Below are 24,281 nucleotides of genomic sequence, written 5' to 3' on the forward strand. Positions count from 1 at the left end.
TGTACTGGGACCAGGGGTACTGGGAGGGTGTACTGGGACCAGGGATACTGGGAGGGTGTACTGGGACCAGGGATACTGGGAGGGTGTACTGGGACCAGGGGTACTGGGAGGGTGTACTGGGACCAGGGGTACTGGGAGGGTGTACTGGGACCAGGGGTACTGGGAGGGTGTACTGGGACCAGGGATACTGGGAGGGTGTACTGGGACCAGGGATACTGGGAGGGTGTACTGGGACCAGGGGTACTGGGAGGGTGTACTGGGACCAGGGATACTGGGAGGGTGTACTGGGACCAGGGGTACTGGGAGGGTGTACTGGGACCAGGGATACTGGGAGGGTGTACTGGGACCAGGGGTACTGGGAGGGTGTACTGGGACCAGGGGTACTGGGAGGGAGGTAAACAGTGCAGGGGAGAGGTGGGGAGTGCGAGTGTACGAGGTGAGGACTTGACCCAACTTGGAGGACGAGATACGTGACCCTCAGCTGGCATGTAAGGGGGAGGTAGTACCTCTCTCTCTCTCTCTCTCTCTCTCTCTCTCTCTCTCTCTCTCTCGATAAAAAAAGGGACCCGGGAGAGCGCCATAGCCCAGGGAGGAGGGGTTGGTGTGTGGGGTTGGAACACCTCAGAGACGGGGTCGAGATAAGAGATAAGATACGAGCGAGCGAGCGACTGGCCCCAGACTCACCCGTCGCCCGAAATATACCACGAGAAAAGTACGTAAGTACACAGACAGATCTGTGTACTATGATACACAGACAGATCTGTGTATCATGACATAGCTGGTGTACAGACCAGCGGCTGGTGCAGTAAATGTGTTTACACCTTACTGTACAACACCAGTGAGGAAGACACTACACATACCGTGGCTATCGTAGTGTGACAGTTCGTTACTGTGGCTATCGTAGTGTGACAGTTCGTTACTGTGGCTATCGTAGTGTGACAGTTCGTTACTGTGGCTATCGTAGTGTGACAGTTCGTTACTGTGGCTATCGTAGTGTGACAGTTCGTTACTGTGGCTATCGTAGTGTGACAGATCGCCAGCTACACCTGCTCCAGTGATAGTCGACGTGTGACAGTGTTGGCAATACTTGGTGAGTGTAACATGTGTGACAGTGTTACCAAGGCTTGGTGAGTGTAACATGTGTGACAGTGTTACCAAGGCTTAGTGAGTGTAACATTTGTGACAGTGTTACCAGGGCTTGGTGAGTGTAACATGTGTGACAGTGTTACCAAGGCTTGGTGAGTGTAACATGTGTGACAGTGTTACCAAGGCTTGGTGAGTGTAACATTTGTGACAGTGTTACCAAGGCTTGGTGAGTGTAACATTTGTGACAGTGTTACTAAGGCTTAGTGAGTGTAACATTTGTGACAGTGTTACCAAGGGTTGGTGAGTGTAACATGTGTGACAGTGTTACCAAGGGTTGGTGAGTGTAACATGTGTGACAGTGTTACTAAGGCTTGGTGAGTGTAACATTAATGTTCAACTGGTTTAATGTATAACGTCTTTGTTCATCTTGTCTGAGTTCAACTGTTATCTGTTCAGTGGCTTAAGGTCAAATGTTTACAGTCATTTGCCGACTGTTTGACTGTCCAGAATAACACAGTCTCTCTTGGAACCACCCCCACAGTTACACTATTCAGTAGTTAGCAAAACACACACACACCACACATACACACACACACACACACACACATACACACACACACACACACACACACACACACACTTATTAGCTGTGCAACATCCACAGGTGTTCACAGGAGACTCCTGGACTGTTCATCTGTTCAGCAGTGAACATGGCGAAAGAAGGAGAAGAACAAAGTGTGGATGAAGAACTTTACTCCCGTCAGCTGTATGTTCTGGGCCACATGGCCACCTCCAAGCTGGCCACGTCTCGCGTTCTCATCTCTGGCCTGGGTGGCCTGGGAGTCGAGGTCAGTTGAGGTCACCTGGAGGTCACTATAGGTCATTTGTTAACCTGTTTCGGTCGGTAAGGTCACGTAAGGTCATCATGGCAACTCTCCACATGAGAAAGATGAGTTTCTGATTCAACGAAATGTTGATCAGTTAAGTATTGGTCAACAAGGTCAAGTTGGGTCACCCGTTGAACAGGAATCTTGTCGCTAAAAGGTCATCTGTGGACCCAGCAGTGAGTTACGTCACCAAGAGGTCAGTAAGGTCATCTGTTGGTTTGTAAGGTCATTTGTGAGACAGTAAAGTTAACTGTACGTTAGGAATCATTATGATAATGACAATAATGGTTTTGATAATGATGATCATAATAATACAATGATTGATAGACAGATATATGTCATACAGATACCATTAAGTGTTGACCTGTGTACAGATAGCAAAGGACATCATCTTGAGCGGGGTCAAGTCGGTGACCTTGCACGACACGAGGGAGGCGACCCTGGGTGACCTGACCAGCCAGTTCTTCCTGACCCGGGATGACCTTGGGAAGAACAGGGCCTCAGCTTGTTGTACACGTCTGGCTGACCTGAACCCACACGTTAGTGTGACCTTCTCCAGCCGCCCGCTGACCCCAGACTTCCTCTTGACCTTCAAGGTCGTGGTCCTGACAGGTCAGCCTCCCCCAGGAGAATGCTAGGTCCTGGGGGTCAACTGAGGTGATGTTATTTCTGTAATTCTTCTTATATTTGTACCTGTTCTCCACAGCACAGGCGTCCATCAGACTGGTCCATGATGCATGTACTTTCTTTTCCATTCTGTTGCCCACATTTCTTGGCCTCAGTCTTACCTAAGCCCTCACTGTTAGTGACGCTGTGCCTCACACTTGGGACAGACTCGAACCTGGAGGAGCAGCTGACGGTGTCGGAAGTGTGTCATAACCAGGACGTCTCCCTCATCGTGGCCTCCACCAAGGGGCTCTTCGGCCAGCTCTTCTGCGACTTCGGCAGGAAGTTTGAGGTGTTGGACCCTACGGGCAGGGAACCAGTGTCCTTCCTGGTGGAAAGCATCACCAAGGAGGTACTGTAGAGAAAGTGTTAGTACACCAAGCGTACAGATGTACGTAAATATTAGTAGACCAAGTGTACAGATGTACGTAAATATTAGTAGACCAAGTGTACAGATGTACGTAAATGTATTCTGAGCATCAACAGTTTCAGGATCGTAAGATATAAACAATACGAACCCATTATATATATAAGAGGACACCCTCATCAGCCTTCCTCCACCCAGGGGGCCCCTCCTCATGTCGTGTTTCTCTCTGTACAGGAGGAAGGGGTCGTCACATTGCCGGCGAAGACCTTCCACAGGCTACAAGACGGTGACCTGGTGACCTTCTCCAAGGTCAGGGGCATGACCCAGCTTAACCAGACCCGCCCTCACACGATCAAGGTCAGGAAGGGAAGGGGAGAGGAGAGAGTGAGTGAGAGAGGTCATGTGTAGTATGGTAAGAGGAGAGAGTGAGTGAGAGAGGTCATGTGTAGTATGGTAAGGGAAGAATTCTGAATCTTAAACGTTCCGGACGACCATTGGACCACTTGTTACGACTGCATGACCACGACAGTCGGTACGACCATTGGATGACAATGATTATTACTTTCAGCTTTGAAATGTTTATTTAGTCTATGTTTGGGTCAGGTGGAGGGGAGTATAGGGCGTACAGTGGGCACACGACATCCACATAGGAGGGGTGATGGATGGGCCTGCGTGGGATGAGGGTCCCAGATGGGTCCTTGTCCCACGTTAGCTGGGTAGGAGGAACACCATTAATGGTCTTGGTATGATGCCAAGCTCAGTCACACAGGACCTACACTGGGATCAGGGTTCGTTTCCCGCGGGAGGTTGTGACAACCACAGTGACTACAACTCAGACATTGTGTTCGCCAGGTCGTCAGTCCATCAAGCTTTAGCATTGGCGACACTCGAGGTTATCCTGACTATGAAGGTGGAGGCGTGGGCAAGGAGGTCAGGGTGGGAAAGACCATGTCCTTCAGCTCGTTGAGGGAGTCGTTGGCGGAGCCGGACATCGTCTGCATGGACATCGCCAAGGAGGAGGTGGTGGGCGTGATCCACCAGGCATTCCTGACCCTGCACGAGTACGTTGCCCGACGTGGCTCCCTCCCCAGGCCCTGGCATGACCAAGATGCCGACATCTTCCTGAAGACGTTTTATGAAGTCAACGAGACGAGACGAGGTGAAGCGGAGGAGGTTGACGAAGCTCTGTTGAGAACGTTTGCATACACTGCGTCAGGTGATCTGGGTCCTGTGAATGCGGTCATAGGCAGCCTGGCGGCCCAGGAGGTTATCAAGGCCAGTTCTGGGAAGTTCACACCCCTGCACCAGTGGCTGTACTTCGATGCCCTGGAGTGCCTGCCGGAGGATACGACGGCGCTGCGCGAGGGCGCCTGCCACGCTAGGGGCGGCCGCTACGATGCCCAAATTGCCATCTTCGGCCGCGACTTCCAGGAGAGGCTGGGGAGACTCAGGTACTTCGTCGTGGGCGCCGGAGCCATCGGCTGTGAACTGCTGAAGAACTTCGCCATGATGGGCGTCGGAGGAGGCGAGGGCGGGAACATCACCGTCACAGACATGGACATCATAGAGAGGAGCAACCTGAGCAGACAGTTCCTCTTCCGTCCGTGGGACGTCAAGAAGCCCAAGTCAGACACAGCAGCAGCGGCGGTGGCCACTATGAACCCCGACGTGCGCGTCGTACCGCATCAGCTCCACGTTGGGCCGGAGACCGAACACGTCTACGACGCCAACTTTTACGAGAGTCTGGACGGTGTGGCCAACGCCCTGGACAACGTGCAGGCCAGGAGGTACATGGACAGGTGCTGCTGGCAGTACCAGAAGCCTCTCCTGGAATCTGGAACATTGGGCACCAACGGCAGCGTCCAGGTTGTCGTACCGCACCTCACCGAACGCTACACGATCTTCCAGACGCCGTCGGGGCAATCCGTCCCCATGTGTACGCTAAGGAACTTCCCGAGTGCTATAGAACACACGATACAGTGGGCCAGGAACCTGTTCCAGGGAGAGTTCTGTAATGCTCCGGAGATCGCCAGACAATACATTGCTGGAACTGAGAAGATGGAGGACATCCTGCAGGAGTCCAGCCGCCAGGATGAGGACATTCTTCAGAGACTCAAGTCCGCACTGGTGGACGACCTGCCCACGTCCTACGACGAGTGTGTGGCCTGGGCGCGACGACACTGGCAGGATCTGTATCACAACCAGATTCTGGATCTTCTTCGGGACCTCCCTCCCGACCTGAAGGCCAGGAACGGAGGGCCCTTCTGGTCGGGCTCGAAGCGGTGTCCTCATCCTCTCACGTTTGACATTGAAGACAGTCTCCATCTTGACTATGTTCACGCTGCAGCCAACCTTAAGGCGGAGGTTTACGGCGTCCAGCAGGTGAGGGATCGATCCAGGACCAGGGAGATCTTGGCCACAGTCACGGTACCATCTTATGTACCCACGCCCAAGATGGTTCCTGTAGGTGAGCTGAGCGAACGCTTGCGAGACCTGTCCATCTCCGACCTTCGCGAGGCCATCCCCTCACCTCAGAGCCTTGCAGGAGTCTCCCTCACTCCTCTGTCCTTCGAGAAAGACGACGACTCGAACTTCCACATAGACTTCATCGTTGCGGCATCGAACCTGCGAGCAGGGAACTACGACATCGAACCGGCCGACCGACAGAGAAGCAAGAGGATCGCGGGTCACATCCTTCCAGCCATCGTGACTTCGACAGCCCTGGTCTCTGGCCTGGTGTCCCTGGAGTTGGTCAAGGTGACACGGTCACCGAGACATCTCTCGCTACAAGAACAGCGAGTTTAACTTGGCGTTGGTCAGGTTCTGCATGACTGAGCCAGAACCAGCACCAGAGAAGACGGTGAGTGCCAGATATCCAAGTTGTACTTGATGATAAGAAAAATAAGATCAGTTTAATGATGAAGCCACAAGGTGATGGTGAGAAGGGAGACATAGTCACTTGTGAATGTTGGCATTTTTAATGTTCGTGACAACTTGCATGTAGTAATTATTTTCTTAAGGTATTTCAAGCACAGGTAAATCAGTCGTACAGTTGAATCCCTAGGTCGAGCTAGGTCGAGCTAGGTCGACCTGGTAGAGAGGCTGGTGGTCCGCCAATGACCCAAGTAAACACAGAAATCTTTCTGGACTTATTGCGTCGCAGAGGAACGTACGCTTAAGTAATCCATGACCTCTCTTCCGTCCAGTACAACGGCGTGACGTGGACCCCGTGGGACAGGTTTGAGGTGGAGGGAGACATGACCTTGCAAGAGTTCTTCCAGTACTTCCTGCAACACCACGAGCTGCGTGTGACGATGGTGTCCGCTGGCGACCACACCATACACTCCTTCATGCTCCCCAGGCACGAGAGACGACGAAGGACACTCATGAAGTGAGTCTCTCTCTCTCTCTCTCTCTCTCTCTCTCTCTCTCTCTCTCTCTCTCTCTCTCTCTCTCTCTCTCTCTCTCTCTCTCTCTCTCTCTCTCTCTCTCTCTCTATGTATACAAATGTGCTTAGAACTATATACTGACACACTGAAGGTGCACACATGAGACGCCCCAGCACCTGGTCACAACGACCCTTGTGTTTCCTCCCGCAGGATCACCAGCATCCTGAAGGAGGTGATGATGGTCGGAGAGGGTGAGGACGCCGGGAAGTCTGCTGGGGTTCCGCAGGACCACTCGCTGGGTCCTGTCCTCATGCTCGATATCTGCGCTGACGACAAGGATGGGATGGATGTTGATGTTCCCCACGTCAGATACACCGTCAGGAGAGACTCCTAGCACGCTCCTGACGGAGGACCTGAACGTCAGATACCCCGTCGAAAGGACCTGACCCCCCCTCGAGGGAGAGCGGAGTAAACAGTTGTTGATAATGAAATACATAAACTCTAAGGAATAAGTCTGATTTACTTTGACCCATGTGTTTGATGGAGGCTGAGGAGGAACCCACTACCTGTTGTAGGCCCGGAGGAACCCACTACCTGTTGTAGGTCTGGAGGAACCCACTACCTGTTGTAGGCCTGGAGGAACCCACCCCCTGTGATCACGACCCACTACAATGAGTTGTGATGTTGTGATGTTGTGATGTTGTGGTGTTGTGGTTGTCGACAGTGAAGCAAATGTCACGAATCTTGTGGCTTCAAATCCTACAGCCTTCGTGTACAGGATAAGGATAGAGATGAATTAGTTTACATAGTGAAGATATAGTCCAGCTATATAGTTTACATAGTGAAGATATAGTCCAGCTATATAGTTTACATAGTGAAGATATAGTCCAGCTATATAGTTTACATAGTGAAGATATAGTCCAGCTATATAGTTTACATAGTGAAGATATAGTCCAGCTATATAGTTTACATAGTGAAGATATAGTCCAGCTATATAGTTTACATAGTGAAGATATAGTCCAGCTATATAGTTTACATAGCGAAGATATAGTTCAGCTATATAGTTTACATAGCGAAGATATAGTTCAGCTATACAGTTATTAACTGTAGTTAGAAAATATAGTACTGATGTGTTAGAAGACATAGTTGTAGCACAACAATAATGATAGATTATTCTATGATAATTTTCAGGACAAAATGAAAGACTTTATATGATTGTCAAATATAATTTAAACGAACCTTTATACAAACTGGTCTTCCCCGAGTCTATTACACTGAGAAATAGACTTTATGTTACGAAGAGGAACAGATAGATAACAGAAGAGTGGCAGATCTCTCTCAAGGTTCAGTGTGATGTTCTCTCTACCTTCCCTGGCTCTCGTAGAAGAGGATGTGGGTCTCGTAGGGTCGGTGGCAATGTGGTGTTACCTTCACGAAATCATCGTCGTAGAGGAACCAACCGTGTTGACGGTGGGGCTCAAGTCTCCTGCAGATGGCGGTGTAGTGGCCACTGCTGCTGGTGCCACGATGGTTGCAGACACCATAGAGAGTGTAGCGACAACCCCTGGTGAAATATGATTGGGTTATTCTCAATTCACTTGGCACGTTCTAAACGACATGGTTTTTTCACTTCCTCCAAAATTCGTGAATACTTTCCTCTATCTCTTTTTTTTCCCTTTCGTTAATCTCTTTATATATTTTCATAAAGGCCCGGCAGCCTTGATGTGACCTTTCCTCCGTCACTGGAGCCTCCAACGTGGAGATAGCCTGGCTGCTCCTAACTTAAGGTGTACAAGTATATGTTGTTCATGCTTCAGGAAGTGTATGGCATTGACCTACCTGGTGGTCAGGTCAGTGGCCAGGTGCTGGACCTACCTGGTGGTCAGGTCAATGGCTAGGTACTGGACCCTACCTGGTGGTCAGGTCACTGGCCAGGTGCTAGACCTACCTGGGGGTCAGGTCAGTGGCCAGGTAGTCGTCCATGCTCAGGTCTTGCTCTGGGAAGCTTATGTGAGTCATCTTTCTGTGTGGGTGTCCCTCAGTGTACCTGTGGGAGGGGGAGAGTTTACCTTCAGTATACTTTTGCGAGAGAGGGAAGGTTTACCTGCGAGAGAGGGAGTTTACCTGAAGTACACCTGCACAACAAAAGATGGGACAACAATCTGTTCAAGAAATCAATGTTACGTAATCTACAGATGCTTGTGGGGTAGAACACTGACCTGGTGGGGTAGAACACTGACCTGGTGGGGTAGAACACTGACTTGGTGGGGTAGAACACTGACCTGGTGGGGTAGAACACTGACCTGGCGGGGTAGAACACTGACCTGGCGGGGTAGAACACTGACTTGGTGGGGTAGAACACTGACCTGGTGGGGTAGAACACTGACCTGGCGGGGTAGAACACTGACCTGCTAAGGTGTATGATAAGGACGTGTGGAAGAGAGATAATCCTTGTTTGCTGGTGACAGATGTGATCCTTGCCACAGGACTGGCAGGGCCACAGTATCTCCTGGACCCGGTAGTGCGAAGCGAGGACCTCCTGAAGGTGAGGTGGCCGGGTATGAGGCTTTGAATGGCCGTGTACGTATGAAGCAGATGTTTCGAAAAGTGTTCTTCAACGAATCCGAATCTTAGATGAATACGAGTGAATATCTCATCTCATTAACTCTGGAATATCTTGAATCAAGGGACCTGACACAGCCACAAGTTATAACTTGAACGAGACATGACTCACCTCCAAGTGAACCTCTCCCGTGAGGTTGACGGCGAGGGTCAGGTTCGTGAAGCGTTCGTGGGTTCGACACAAGATGGCCCCGAGCGCCGGACAGACGATGGTCGACTGCTGGATTCCCACGACGGTGCGGGAGACCAGGGACTCCACCTCCCGCTCAACCCCACACTTCCCACACTGACCAGCTGTGGAGCCTCCACCGTCTGCTCCAGCTTCCAGCCCCAACGGATTTCCAGGTCCCCGTCCGGCAACCAGCGGGGCGTCGCGTACCCCGGTGAAACCTCCGGCAGGATGGTGTACAGACGTTCGCTCTTGCCATGAGTGAAGACTCGCTGTGTTGTTGTGGTGACCCTGACGAGGAGGGGCTGGCCGGTGAGAGGGGGACTCGTGTGCCATGCCCCTGGGGTGGCGCTGCTGCCTGGGGCAAGCGCACCCCAGCTCCTCCTGCCACACCAAGAAAGTCATCAATACTTTTGCAACTGTGTAAGTGATACGTCTGATCATCATCAAAGATCATCACATTCCTAACTCTAAGACGTTGTCTAACTAAATATCTGATGTTGTATGATGATATCTGATGTTGTATGATGATATCTGATGTTGTGTGATGATATCTGATGTTGTATGATGATATCTGATGTTGTATGATGATATCTGACTGTGGAATGTGTCAGGCGATGGTGGCAACATGGTTAAGATCCTGGTCCTCCTCGTCTTATATGACCTGAGGTCTGCAGCGCAGCACAGGTGGAAGGTTATCCTGGAGCTGATGCAGGGTGTTCCCGTGTGTTGTTGGCCCTTGTGAAATATTTAGGCTGCCTGTGGGGCCATGATGGTGAGTGCTGGGGATGTAAAGGTCATGCTTGATGCTTACACAGACTGTTGGGACGATCAAGAGACGTACACAGTAATGTTGATGGAGAAGGTGGGTTGGTAGCGGGTGTGGAACGAATGTAGACACTAAAACTGGCTAGTCACAATCTACTGGTAAATCACAACTACAGTGAACTAGGAAGTTTAAAAAGGTCGTGTTGAGAAGGCAGTACCGAGGCGAGATCTTCATGGAGCCACTGCAGGAGGCAGCCCAACAGGTCGTGTGCCTCTTTCTGGTCGTCTCCACGAAACTGGTGGTCGTACTCGCCACACACCATCTGGGCGGGAAACACGAGGTGGTGTAACGACGTGAGGGAGTCAGTAGATGACAGATATCATTATTATGATCATCATTATCATCATTATCATCATCATCATCATCATCATCATCATCACTGTCATCATCATTATCATCATCATCATCATCATCATCATCATTGTCATCATCATCATCACAATCCGTAACAAGCGATCACCTTACCCTGAGGGTCCTGAGGGCCACCTCCTTCCCCCTGCCAGTCTCCAGAGCTTGGACGACGCCAGCGTACGTCAGGGCGACTTCCCCCTTGGTCAGGCTCCTCTCGTTGATGTCTGACCTGTGGGCGGGTCAGGCAGGAAGAACGTCTGACACAGTCTGGAATTTCCTTCAGGGAAGGTGTCCCACATGACTACATGATATGATCCACCAACAATGTATACCGAAGCCACATTGTGGTTCTTCTAACAGTATTTGCCTCATCCAAATACAATGTCTTAATCTCTTTGAAATTAATCGTTATTCTTAACTCTCCTTTTTATATTTTTTTAGACCTTTTTCATATCTTTAAACTCCCTGTGTCTTTCTTTGTTACTCCTCCCAATCACACGCACCCTTTCCTTGCACATACCCAGCCCGCTAACTAACTGAGATGATGACTCGCTCACAGAAATGAATCAATTATTGTGGCAGAGACAGAGAGTATGGGAGTACCGACTGTGTCACGCCCCTGTGGTAGAAACAGGGACGGGGTTACCTACTGTGCTACGCCCCTGCGGAAGTACTGCGTCAGGTAGCTGGTGTGGTAGAGGCACTGGATCACAGCATTCATGTAGCAAGTGTTGCCCAGGTTCGGCAATCCTTGGTGAATTTCCTGAAAATATAGATACATCAGCCAGCATCACACAAACCATCAAGTAATTAGGAAATACAGAATTAAGTTGGACATGTTATGATATACGACTTCCCTGACATTCACCACAAGGATGGCAGGAAACCTTTCCCTCCAGAGACCGTGTGTCAAGAGATCTTAAAGAGATCAGTTGTACAAATAATTGTTGAGGGAGTGTATGTACAGAGGAACCCTAAAGAGCAAAATATAGAAATCGTTTGTAAAAGACGGTTGTAAAGGATTGTTTATGTATACTAGTCTTTAAGGACCCCTTGTGTGAGTAAGTCTGAACAGACCAAGTGTTGTCAGACTTGCTTATATACACTTGGAGAAAACGAAAAGGCTTGACTGTCTGGATATCTGCTTCTGAACCGTTTGTATAAACGAGACTTGAACTTACTATCTCTCGCTCGCGGAGCTAAGATGGCGTCACGACCCCAGACAGTACCTGAGATGGCGGGAGAGTCTTGCTGGTCGTTCCAGGGGCATGGTGAGACGGTCGTCCCGGGGCATGTGCAGGTTCCTCTAGTGAGAGTCGTCCTGGGGGAGACTTGGTGTCATATCCAGAGCCGTCGTGCAGGGGTCGTTCTGGTCCCAGGGCAGGGTCGTGGTGGGGAGGTCGTCCCGATCCCAGGGCAGGGTCGTGGTGGGGAGGTCGTCCCGATCCCAGGGCAGGGTCGTGGTGGGGAGGGCGTCCCGGTCCCAGGGCAGGGTCGTGTTGGGGAGGTCGTCCTGGTCCCAGGGCAGGGTCGTGGTGGGGAGGTCGTCCCGGTGTCAGGGCAGGGTCGTGGTGGGGAGGTCGTCCCGGTCCCAGGGCAGGGTCGTGGTGGGGAGGTCGTCCTGATCCCAGGGCAGGGTCGTGGTGGGGAGGTCGTCCTGATCCCAGGGCAGGGTCGTGGTGGGGAGGTCGTCCTGATCCCAGGGCAGGGTCGTGGTGGGGAGGTCGTCCTGATCCCAGGGCAGGGTCGTGGTGGGGAGGTCGTCCTGATACCAGGGCAGAGTCGTGGTGGGGAGGTCGTCCCGGTCCCAGGGCAGAGTCGTGGTGGGGAGACCGTCCTGGTCTCAGGGCAGGGTCGTGGTGGGGAGGTCGTCCCAGTCCCAGGGCAGGGTTGTGGTGAGGAGGTGGTCCCGGTCCCAGGACAGGGTCGTGGTGGGGAGACCGTCCTGGTCCCAGGGCAGGGTCGTGGTGGGGAGGTCGTCCCGGTCCCAGGGCAGGGTCGTGGTGGGGTAGGCGTCCTAGTCCCAGGGCAGAGTCATAGCGTTCCTGGACACGACCAGAACCGTAGCGTCCCAGGACAGGGTCGTACCGTCCCTGGACACGACCAGGACCATTGTGCTGGGATCGAACCGGGGGACGATCTACGACCTGGACGACGGAGACTCTGCTGAGGTCGTCCGACCACCCGTCGCTGCTCCACGTCTGGGGAATGTGAGTCGTGTTGTGAGTTGTGTTGTGAGTCATGTTGTGAGTCGTGTTGTGAGGATATTACAGACTTACTGCTGGTTCCCTGAGGCGTCTTATATCTGGTTTGTTGTTTTTATATACATTAGTGATGCCTCTCTCTCTCTCTCTCTCTCTCTCTCTCTCTCTCTCTCTCTCTCTCTCTCTCTCTCTCTCTCTCTCTCTCTCTGCTGTCATCTTCTTCTTCAAAAATAAACTCAGTCTCATAAAACAAGCTGACAAGTGTCTTGTGTTGTTCACCGATGAAACAATTCAGGATTTTCACCTGCCTTTTCATCATTGTTTACCTGGAAAAACCTTTGTGTGTGTGTGTGTGTGTGTGTGTGTGTGTGTGTGTATGCTGTTAGCTAACAACCACAGGCGTGACTCACATTGTACAGGTAGGGCGTCTGGTCCTCAGCTCTTCGACAGCAGTTCATGGCTCCTGTGGGCAGCAGACGACACGTCAGAAGGGCAGCAGCAGAGAGAGAGAGAGAGAGAGAGAGAGAGAGAGAGAGAGAGAGAGAGAGAGAGAGAGAGAGAGAGAGAGAGAGAGAGAGATGGTCACAATCATTTGTTTACATCCCCCTGACATGACCCCACAGCCCATCTCAACTTTGTACCGCGCTACATGTTCCTGGTGACCTCTCGCATGACCTCCTGGCTATAACTGTCACACACTTGGCTGCTGCAGGTGGCACACCCTCATATCATGACCTCGACCTCATCTACCACCAACCGACCGATCCATCCTCTCCCTACGTCCTTCATGTCCCGACACACCAGTTCCTGGTCGCCCAGACCTTGCTCGCGACCAATGCAAGCCTCATGTGTTACAATAACAACATGCAAACAACTCAAGATGAAGACGCACACCACTAGGGACATGCTGGAGAACCTGGCACCTGTAAGATCAAATACTAGTATACAAAGTCGAGAGATTCGACCAGGCATTGGTAATCGTGTAGCTACCAGGATACAAGGTACCAGTCTGTCCAACTGTAGGAATGTATGAGGTGAAGCATTGTAGACGTCTGCTGTGCTCGACACATGAGAGACACAGGTAGGTTCGAACACCACATTCTCGAGTGTCGTTTAGTCAGTGGTTTCCTGTCTCCGGGTCTGAGGTGTCGAGAACTTTATGGCCACTTGGGTGCCACCGAGGCTGTCCAGCACTGAGCTCTACCCTGCATCATATTACCTTGTGTCATGTAAACCCTAAGTACCAGGCTGTATCCTGTAACTTACATACCCTGTACCTGGTACATCATGACTCTCCTCTGTATCACGATCTGTATTTACCTCACCGTCATGCTCCATATTGTTATCAGCGTCATCATCTTCACTATGTTATCAGCGTCATCTTCACTATGTGGTCAGTTGCGTACAAAAATGTTCCGCAGTCCTGTGTGTGTGTGTGTGTGTGTGTGTGTGTGTGTGTGTGTGTGTGTGTGTGTACCTCCAGTATTACGTCACAATACATCACCCTAGCCCCAGTGACGCTCTAACTCCTTTTTCGAGGAGATGAGGACTCCTTGAGGCCACTCTGATAGCAATGGAATGTACCCACTTTACGTTCGAAACTTGCTTCCACCTATTTCCCATCACTGTCCCCACTGGTACTCTCTATGTTTGCCTTCCCAATGTTATCTTCCCTTCACCAACACCACTAAAAATATTCTGTCTCTGCATTTTTGGACGACTATCATTCTCAAACACAAAACAAAGTTATGAACTCTGGCGGATTCCTCTGTCCTTAAGATAACGTCTAATTCCCCACCGATGTCTATGGGACATCAGACTACCACACGCGTCTGATACTCCGTCAGAGAAGGAAAATAAACCGTAATCCAAGGAAGACGTTCAGGGATGGCGCGCGTAGCAGCTGTCCTACTTGGCACTTGAGGACTGTGTCACCAGAAACATAATAGCCAACAACTCTTCCCTCACTTACCTGCCAGGAGAGACGAGGAGGTTGCTATATCCTTCGTCCTGAGCTCTGCCTCAGGACTTGTGTGCTGTCGGATCCCGTCGGACCCTGTCGGACCCCTGGTGGAGTGTGGCCAGCCTACGCCAGGAGGGAGGAATCATGTCATTTCACTTCGCCCTCCGAGCTCTAGTTTGTCGGCTGATAAGATAACAGAACTGATAGTGACCGCAAGGAAAATATACAATCGCTCACTTGGGAGACAACCAAGTTTTCATCTGGGGAGATAACCAGATGAACATCTGCATCCCAACTGATGAACGTAAAAGATTTCCTGTCCCATTGTTACGCCCCTGTGAACATAACAGTCTCTGGGACATTTGAACAAGATTCTAGCGATCATTTCGTTCCTCTGAACAGACGAACAAATATGAAACTATGATTCACCAAATGAGTATAGGTATGTGTATCATGTATTCATAGTCCCTCCATACCTCTTCTTCTACCATAATTCCATTTAGTCTTAAATAATAACTCATTACTGTAATATTACCACCAAGTTCAAATGATTATTTTAGACTAGTTTACAAACCGTCAAGTTTAGAGTCGCCACGGGTCAAGGGTCACGACCCTGAGTGTAAAGGATAAGGTCAGGACCTGACGTGACCTCTGTCGTGCAGTTATTCTGCCATCCACAGTATCTCTGCCACCATTCGCAGTAACTCTGACAACAATAATAGCACCTCCATCATTATTTGTGGTGTTTTTGACACCATTCTTAACGCTATCTCTGCAACCACTGTTGTCTACCATCGTCAATATAAGCATCTCTGTCTTTACCAACAACATATATGTAACCAACTGATGGTGTCTCTGCCAACACAACTCATACCTCTGCTACAATAGCATCACTCCCAACACTTCCAACACCAGTGCCACCATCACCACATCTCCATTTCCACCAGAGTTTCAGCCCTTCCCTTGGAATATTACACAACGTGTAAATAAAAAACTGAAACCTCAAAAAGTTTTCTCCAAATCTGTATTGTTTTGGCTTGACCTACAGTTAGGCTTTCCATATTGATACTTTTACTTACCAAGACTCGCGTGAATCACACAACTTCTCCAAATACCATCAATTATGCTGCCGAAGCATCAATGTACCAATATGATCGAAGGTCTTCGTACAGACAGGACAGCAAAGGCCTGAGTGACGTCTTGTGTGTCCAGACGGCTTACGCCACTCTAGCCGGGAGAGAGAGGGTGTGGGGAAGCCAAGGCAGTAATAACCCTCAACCAAATGTTGATCTTCGTGGATTCAAAACATTGTTTCACTGGCATTATCGAGGGTTTACCTCCAGATTGGTGTGCTCTTTTGACATTTACGAGGCCCGAGGTTAGGCCTGGTGGAATATATTGTTTGATGAAGCTTTGTGTTGAGTAGCTCAGAGGTCGGGCGGGTCGAGGACCCGGTCAACACCCACGTACATTTCTGATGGATTATATCCGGTCACCAGCCCCACGCCCCAAGGGACAATAAACACTGTATGATGCAGTTCTGTGGACGGTAAATATCATATCTGAATACCATTAAAAGCGCTGTGTACTGTAACTGTAACTAATCCAACTTCTGCTTGATAAGAATCGACCAGAAATGGTCATCATGTGTTCAGCTGGTAGAACACTTTGTTCATCATGTGTTCAGCTGGTAGAACACTTTGTTCATCATGTGTTCAGCTGGTAGAACATTCTCTGTTCATCATGTGTTCAGTTGGTAGAACACTCTCTGTTCATCATGTGTTCAGTTGGTAGAACACTCTCTGTTCATCATGTGTTCAGCTGGTAGAACATTCTCTGTTCACTCTGATCTTCAGAAACAAAGCCACCCCATCCCATCACCCCCCCCCCCCCAGCAGGCACCACCCCTCGTACGATCCCCTCTCCGCTAGCCCCGCCCTCCGCCAGCCCCGCCCTCCGCCAGCCCCGCCTTCCTGGGTCGTCTACATACAGGTGTTGTCTGGCGGGGAGGGTCAGTGCAGGTCAGGCGCTGGTCTTGTCGAAGGATCCACCTTACACCGTTGACGCCACAGCTAACAAAGGTTAACGAGCCTCCCTGTACCTTCCTGTCGTAGTTATGATGTTCAACGAGCCTTTTAAACGATCCAAGTAGGTCAACAAACGTGGCCACGCGCTCCTGCTGGAGGTAAGACATACTCTTCCTTCGGCAGGTTGGATGGGAGGCTGGCGTCCTTGCAGCAGCCGGGCCCTGGCCCTCTGTCTCATTCTGGTCATCCCGTCGGCTGGGGCCACCACGACCCCCGAAACCCTACCCAAGGGGTCACCCTTCCTGCGAGATCCTCCTGCAGGTGGGGCACACCTCCTGCAGCGACGGTCAGTGGGCAGCCACGCCACCTCACTCGCCCTCCTCCAGGGAGTACCTGACATGAGGACGCCTCAACCACTGCAACAGGAGCGAATGAACAGCCCCGCCATCGCCCCTCACCTGGGCCTGCTTGCCTTCTTCAGGAAGAAGACGCAACAGGAGGAGGAGGAGGAGGCCCTGGGAAGTCTGTTGACCACTATCGTCACGAGGGAACTGCAGCACTGCAGCCTGACGGTGGCCGTCGACGATGGCTTGGACGACAGCCCTGCGGTGCGACGCGTGTTACAGCTTCCTAACCTGAGGCAGGTCAGTAGGCCGCGTCCCACCCATCCCTCACCATCATATTCATCATAGAGGCAGACACCACCACACTTGTCCTCACTACACCCTCGTCTTCACTACACCCTCATCTTCACTACACCCTCACCTTCATTACACTCTCATCGTCGCTACATCTTCATCTTCACTACATCTTCATCTTCACTACATCTTCATCTTCACTACATTTTCCTGAATGTTGACATTGAATCATAACTTGATCCTCATGGGTCGGGTTAAAGGCCCTGGTTATAGTTGTCATGAAGGAATGTCGCATAAAACGTAATCTCATCTCTCTCTCTCTCTCTCTCTCTCTCTCTCTCTCTCTCTCTCTCTCTCTCTCTCTCTCTCTCTCTCTCCTCTGACCTAACCAGCCCCCCTGGCTCCCCCAGGTGTTAAGGGTGCGAACGTGGGAGGACTACGTGGGTCTGCTGTGGGAGCGGTCAGGCTGCCGGGGTTATCTCTTGCTCCTGCGTGACCCAACACCTCTCCTGACCTTCGCTGACATGGGCGAGGATCCATGGGACTTCTCTGGCAGGTAGACGTAGGACCCGAAGGATTTTCACAGTATCTAGGACTTTCTTAGCTGGTGTATTGGGTCGGGGTGTACAGGATAGGAAGGATTCTTACGGGCACGCGTCTGCCTCATTTAGTTCCCAGGTGAGTGGCAGGTGCCCAGGTGAGTGGCAGGTGCCCAGGTGAGTGGCAAGTGTTCAGGTGAGTGGCAGGTGCCCAGGTGAGTGGCAGGTGCCCAGGTGAGTGGCAGGTGCCCAGGTGAGTGGCAAGTGTTCAGGTGAGTGGCAGGTGCCCAGGTGAGTGGCAGGTGCCCAGGTGAGTGGCAAGTGTTCAGGTGAGTGGCAAGTGTTCAGGTGAGTGGCAGGTGCCCAGGTGAGTGGCAAGTGTTCAGATGAGTGGCAGGTGCCCAGGTGAGTGGCAGGTGCCCAGGTGAGTGGCAGGTGCCCAGGTGAGTGGCAGGTGCCCAGTATGTAACTCTATTAATGTAAATAGACAAGACTTGATAATACAAATTATGAAATTCAGATTGTTTTACTATGTGACATGTCATCTGTGTGTGTGTGTTCAAGTCTGCACACCTGAATTCTAAGAGTTATTTAGTGAATCCAGAGTTCGGAGCTTTGTGCCGGAAGTTTGAGCTAGAGTGAAGCAGTACATACCACTGAGCGTCAGAAATTACTCTGAATCCTGCTTCACAGTAGTGGTGGAGGGTTCATGATCCACAGCTCACTGCTTCACGACGGGAACAATTCGTTATGTGATTCACAGTGTCAACACTCGTGAATCGCAGTCTCCTTCACTCTTCTTACTTTCTGGCGGTTCGAATCCCCTGTCTTGCGCGGGGTTCACATCGCCCAGGGATGGCAGGTTCGAGACACTCCTCCTGGTTCATTCTGGTGCCTCACGTCTCGCCTCAGGTACGTGGTGGTGGGCATGTCAACAGAACAGCTGCAACAGCTGACCTCCTCCAGGAAGGGACGGAAAACTGAGCACATCCTTGGCCTTCTGCAGGTAAGGTAAGACGTGCGCATGACCACCTCGTCCCTGACACAGTGCACGGGTGGGGGAATGTACCACCCCACACTGTCCTTCACTCCTGCTATGTCATAGCTTCCTCCACCTGGCGTTCCAGTCTCACTGTAGACCCGAAGTTGTATCTAACGTTGACCCAGTCCTCCTTCCCTCTCCACCCACGTCAGTGTGTTCCCCCAGAGACAAACCATTCCACTCAGTTGTTGGCAAGGTCTCTGACCTGAGGTGACCGGATGTTTCCTTGACCCCCGGGCGACTGACCTGGCAGCATAAGGTTGTTAGGAAAGTAGGAGTAGATGGAGTCACTAAATCGCAAGGTAGTTAATGTTGTGTGCACATAACGAAGCAAGTTGAGAGACATATAGTGTATACATATTGACTGATATTTGATGTACATCAGTACAAGAGAGTGTGTACAGGCAGGTGGTGCTGGGGAGTGGGAGGTGCTGCTGAACCAGCTGTACAGTAGGTCGGGTGTGAGGCGAGTCACCACCTGGCGAAGTACCACCTTCACCAATGACCATCTGCTCTTCCCAGACAAGATGGCTGATCTGCAGGGCGCCGCCCTCAAGGTGGGTGCCACACACACACACACACACACCGAGCCTGGTGTCTGAGCCAGCTGCTCTGGTATACAAAACAACACACATGACTGACCTGCTTGACCGTAAGTCGTCTAACCTGACACCATTTCCTTCGTAATTTCTTCACCGAGTAAAACATTCCTTCTGTGTCCAACTCTTCCAACTCTTGATTTCCTGCCACAAGACACTGCTTCCCCCACAGCCACAGACCGAGGTCCTCCCCCACAGCCACAGACCGAGGTCCTCCCCCACAGCCACAGACCGAGGTCACCTCACAAGGCTCTGTCATTGTTTACGACAAAGATGTGCTCGACTCTGTTCGGGATTATGCTAAAGGCGTTGTGGCCGTCTCGTAACGACCTGGAACAAGCAATTCATCACCCGTTACGACCAGCTCATGTAACGCACTGACCCTTCCTGTAACCATGAACCATACCTGAGCTGTATCATCTGCTGTAACAGCGGGTGTTCATCCCTCAATACCATGATGTAACCTAAGACCTGCTGGTAGTAACCCTGGGGGTGTGTGTGGCAGGTGGTCACCTTCCAGTTCGCGCCACACATGATGGAGTCAGCGTCGGAGGGCGGGCAGCGCTACGGGCGGGACCTGCAGCTGGTCACGGCCCTGGCTAACGTTCTCAACGTCACCCTCACCTTCCAGTTGCCTCCTTCAGGTAGGTCCTGACACTCACGTGTGGCACCACCCAGTGTGTGTGTGTGGCACCATCCAGTGTGTGTGTGGCACCACCCAGTGTGTGTGTGGCACCACCCAGTGTGTGTGTGTGGCACCACCCAGTGTGTGTGTGTGGCACCACCCAGTGTGTGTGTGGCACCACCCAGTGTGTGTGTGGCACTACCAAGTGTGTGTATGGCACCATCCAGTGTGTGTGTGGCACTACCAAGTGTGTGTGTGGCACCACCCAGTGTGTGTGTGGCACCACCCAGTGTGTGTGTGTGGCACCACCCAGTGTGTGTGTGGCACCACCCAGTGTGTGTGTGGCACCATCCAGTGTGTGTGTGGCACCACCCAGTGTGTGTGTGGCACCACCCAGTGTGTGTGTGGCACCACCCAGTGTGTGTGTGGCACCATCCAGTGTGTGTGTGGCACCACCCAGTGTGTGTGTGGCACCACCCAGTGTGTGTGTGGCACCACCCAGTGTGTGTGTGGCACCATCCAGTGTGTGTATGGCATCACCCAGTGTGTGTGTGGCACTACCAAGTGTGTGTGTGGCACCACCCAGTGTGTGTGTGGCACCACCCAGTGTGTGTGGCATCACCCAGTATGTGTATGGCACCACCTAGTGTGTGTGTGTAGCACAAGACAGAATACAAAGTCCCCAGATTTCCGAAGAAGATACAGTCTGTATTCACTTACTGTTGCCATACTGTACCCAGAGTGGAGGGAGGAGGTGGACAGATCTAGCGTTGTTGACCCTCGGCAGGTGAGCTGTGGGGCAGGAAGCTGGTGGACGACTCCTGGACTGGCCTGGTGGGGTCACTGGCCAGGCAGGAGGCCGACCTGGGCGTGGCCAACATCTTCCTCTCCAACAACAATAACAGACGTTTGGTGCAAGACTTTACCCGCTTCTACGACGCTGACGTAAGCCATGGTCAGCCCAGGTCAGAGATCATGATAGGTGCACCAGTGGCTTAGGTCAGAGGTCATGACAGGTGCACAGCAGCCCAGGATATGGCATGTAATTTATCCTAAATCTGTACATATGTACATACATGAAGCAGGTGTATATGTATGCAGGTGTTTAAGTGGACAGGTCATATAATGTGGACGGTGGGCATGACAAGTGTGCTTTATGCAGGTGTATATTCATAGTTGTATTGAAATCTCGACAGGTGTATGGGTGTTGTGAGAGGTGTGCAAGTGTTTTAGAGGCTATATATATGTTATGTGGCAGGTGTACAGGTGCCGTGGCAGATGCACAAGTACTGTGGCAAGAGTACAGGAGTTGTGACAGGTGAACAGGTGACATGGCAGGTGTACAAGTATTGTTGCCAAGAGTACAGGAGTTGTGGCAGGTGTACAGGTGCTGTTACTTATGTACAGGTGTTTTACTACCTGCAGGTGAGCTGTTTCCTGGCCCGTAAGGAGCCACCGTTGGCCAGCTGGCAGAGCCTGGCCTTGCCCTTCACCCTGCACACCTGGCTGGCCATCTTGGCCGGACTCGGCCTCACCTCCCTCGCCCTCTTCTTCATCGCCTCCGCCAGGTAGGTCCTGTACGATCTAGTACGACCAGATGAGTGTTACAGGTAGGCCATGCAGGTCTTGTGGGACGTGACAGGTCCTGTGGGACTTGGCAGGTCCTTTAGGACCAGGCAGGTCATGTGGTTCAGGTCTTCCACTAACGCCCTCTATCTGGGACAGTGGACGTGAGGTGGAGAGTCTGCAGGAGGTGGTATCTGCCGCCCTCTACAGCTGGGGGATCCACCTGCGCGTGTCACAGGAGCGCGTACCGAGGGGCGTAGCCACGCAGGTGTTGGTGTTGGTGATGCTGGTGTACGCCATCATCCTCACTACAGGCTACAGCTGTAACCTGACGGCGTACCTGACCGTCGTGAGGTCCCCGCCCTCCATGGACACCTTGAGACAACTTCACGCCTCCTCGCAGCGAGTCCTGGGCATCGGGCCCTTCTTCAAGGTGTCTATGGCTTCCTCCACCAACATATACCTTCAGGTTGGTGCTCATCCCTGGCTCTGGTGTGTCAGACGTCTCTGCCACATTTGGTGATCCGCTTCGTGACACTCCTGTCATATGTTTGGTGTCATATCTTGGTGATGAGTGTCAGATTATCCTGTCATAAGCTGTGTCATATCTTGGTGTCAAGTGACAGAGAGCTTAACTAAGTTAGTGTCATTATAACCAAATAATTGGACGTTTAATATCTTTATTTTCATTTTCTCGAAATTAGGACATCAGGAAATGTAAATACGTTCTTGTAAAAACTATAAAATGTATCTAAGAACAGATATATCATCCGTTGTAAAAGATTTACACTGTGTTTATATCTATATTCACTTCAGCTGTATTTAGAAAAATAATCTGAGTGAATGTTTCTATCCAAGTTAAACTTAGATAGTTTCCTAAGTCTGTCAACGTACATATGTAGGTACACAGAGAGTTACATGTACCGTTATTTTCCTTGTGTGGTACAGGAACTGACGGAACGGTACGTGTCGCATTCCAGCTTCCAGGAGGCGTTGGTGTCCGTACAAGACGGCACGGGGGTCTTCATCGAGAGTCGCAAGTTCCTTGAGTACCTCATGAACACCCAGTTTACCTCACATGGTACCTCTGCCATGAGGATCATGAAGGTACCCCCATGTAACGATGGTTCCTTCCATTGTTGTATCAGACACGTTTGTTTATGACACTATCATCCTCCTGTGTGGATCAGGGGTGATGTTTTCGACTCCTCTCGTTGTGTAGGTTCGATCCTTGCTGTTAGATATTGATATGCTTTATGTATGTATACATACTATATGTATGTATTTATACTGCATGTATGTATATGCTGCAGTTACGACAGGCTGCCCCACGTCCTACACATGATATGTGAGCGTTGGCAGCCGGAGGTTCACACTTTATTGTGTTTGTTTCTTTTCCTCCACGGCCAGACTTTAGCATTCCTGACTTTCGCATATTTCCCCCTTGTATGTAGCCCCACTTACATGTGTATTCTACAGGTACATCTGTTAATTCTGCCATATATAAGTACATTATCCACCTGTTGCAGGAATGTTTTGCGCCCTACAGCATCGCCATAGCCTTACAGAAACACTCGCCCCTCAAGCCCAAGTTGGACCAAGCTCTGAGCTGGATCTTTGAAAGTGGTCTTGTGAGGCGCTGGTTCCTGGACTCTCTCATGAGGACCAGACAGGTCAGTCCCCTCCAGGTCATGACCTGTCTCAGTTCGCTCAGACTTGACTTTATAAGTAAATGAAGATCGTGTTCATAAGTACTTTTGTTAGTGTTTGTTTAATGTTCACTTGACGTAAAGTATTACAACCAGTTTTTCCAAAACTTACAATGCAGATTCAACTTTAAATTCATTTTGTTTTTCTAACACACGTTCCGTTTTCTTCAGCTGGAGCAGAGGAAAACGGCTGGGGAGGGTGACTCCAGTGGTGGTGGTGGTGAGGGCGTGGCGCTGGTGCCCCTGGGAACACAACACCTGCAGGGCATCTTCCTCGCCCTCTTGATCGGCCTCTCCCTCTCCTGCCTCACCTTGCTGGCAGAGCTGACCTGCAGACCTCCTCACCACCCGTAGCCTCCCTCCCTCACTCCCTCCCTCCCTCTCTCTCTCCCTCCCTCCCTCCCTCCCTCACTCCCTCCCTCCCTCCCTCACTCCCTCCCTCCCTCTCTCCCTCACTCCCTCCCTCACTCCCTCCCTCCCTCCCTCCCTCCCTCACCACTGTTACCGGACAACAACCTCATCATCACCAACAGCCACAAGGTCAAAACTCTCATTTTTCCCAGTGTAAGTATCTACCTTAGTGACCCCACTTATCTAGGTAACCCCACTTATTGACCCCGACTTATCTTATTGACCCGACTTATTGACAGCCGACTCCTCCGTCTCTGTAACATCTGTTGTACACTTGCCTCTGTACATCTGTGTTGACCTGACCTCCCCAGGGTCAGATACTTGTCAATAAAGGAAATAAACTCATGATTATTCTTTTAATTGTCATGTCTCATAATCCGACCTAACTTACTGGCCTTCCCTCATGATCACATGTCTACGTCTTCTGATTCATGAGGGGCGATTTACATTTCATAATCTGGAATTTAAAGATTTTTATTGAGATGAATATATGCAGCAAGATCTGTCTGTGAGTCTAGAGTCTTGAGATATCATCCCTCACCGTTTTTATGAGTCTTGACTCATATTTACCTCATATACCAGTTATGAGTCT

The 24,281-nt window shown here is 51.0% G+C and overlaps 3 protein-coding genes across 5 annotated transcripts; 2 read left to right on the plus strand and 1 right to left on the minus strand.

Annotated features, from left to right (window-relative positions):
• The first annotated feature begins 722 nt into the window (after positions 1-722).
• Positions 723-6,907, plus strand: LOC139751946 (ubiquitin-like modifier-activating enzyme 1). The gene is given in 9 exon segments (XM_071667651.1): positions 723-1,090; positions 1,751-1,934; positions 2,348-2,585; positions 2,807-2,991; positions 3,241-3,363; positions 3,859-5,771; positions 5,773-5,866; positions 6,213-6,397; positions 6,606-6,907. Coding segments are annotated over 8 exon segments (3,060 nt in total). The 5' UTR covers positions 723-1,090; positions 1,751-1,796; the 3' UTR covers positions 6,790-6,907.
• A 694-nt stretch (positions 6,908-7,601) lies between these two features.
• LOC139751947 (uncharacterized) lies at positions 7,602-14,694 on the minus strand. 3 transcript variants are annotated; one of them, XM_071667652.1, is made up of 10 exons: positions 14,543-14,693; positions 12,981-13,033; positions 11,596-12,567; positions 11,017-11,129; positions 10,481-10,595; positions 10,173-10,277; positions 9,130-9,570; positions 8,804-8,934; positions 8,344-8,442; positions 7,602-7,959 (listed from the first exon to the last, which is right to left on the minus strand). In XM_071667652.1, the coding sequence occupies exons 2-10, from the start codon at positions 13,026-13,028 to the stop codon at positions 7,758-7,760; spliced, it is 2,226 nt and encodes a 741-aa protein (XP_071523753.1). In that variant the 5' UTR covers positions 13,029-13,033; positions 14,543-14,693; the 3' UTR covers positions 7,602-7,757. The 3 variants fall into 3 exon arrangements, with proteins under 3 accessions (XP_071523753.1, XP_071523754.1, XP_071523755.1); XM_071667653.1 differs by lacking the exon at positions 8,344-8,442; XM_071667654.1 differs by lacking the exons at positions 7,602-7,959; positions 8,344-8,442 and adding an exon at positions 8,450-8,614 and having other exon boundaries at positions 8,762-8,934; positions 14,543-14,694.
• Positions 14,695-16,544: 1,850 nt separating this feature from the next.
• Positions 16,545-24,236, plus strand: LOC139751950 (probable glutamate receptor). Its single transcript, XM_071667658.1, has 12 exons — positions 16,545-16,614; positions 16,744-17,204; positions 17,609-17,754; positions 18,650-18,743; positions 19,184-19,336; positions 19,884-20,022; positions 20,791-20,948; positions 21,429-21,571; positions 21,729-22,038; positions 22,518-22,676; positions 23,099-23,242; positions 23,450-24,236. The coding sequence occupies exons 2-12, from the start codon at positions 16,749-16,751 to the stop codon at positions 23,630-23,632; spliced, it is 2,085 nt and encodes a 694-aa protein (XP_071523759.1). The 5' UTR covers positions 16,545-16,614; positions 16,744-16,748; the 3' UTR covers positions 23,633-24,236.
• The last annotated feature ends 45 nt before the right edge of the window (positions 24,237-24,281 follow it).

Source organism: Panulirus ornatus, chromosome 12, assembly GCF_036320965.1.
Source record: "Panulirus ornatus isolate Po-2019 chromosome 12, ASM3632096v1, whole genome shotgun sequence".
Classification (NCBI taxonomy): Eukaryota; Metazoa; Arthropoda; class Malacostraca; order Decapoda; family Palinuridae; genus Panulirus; species Panulirus ornatus.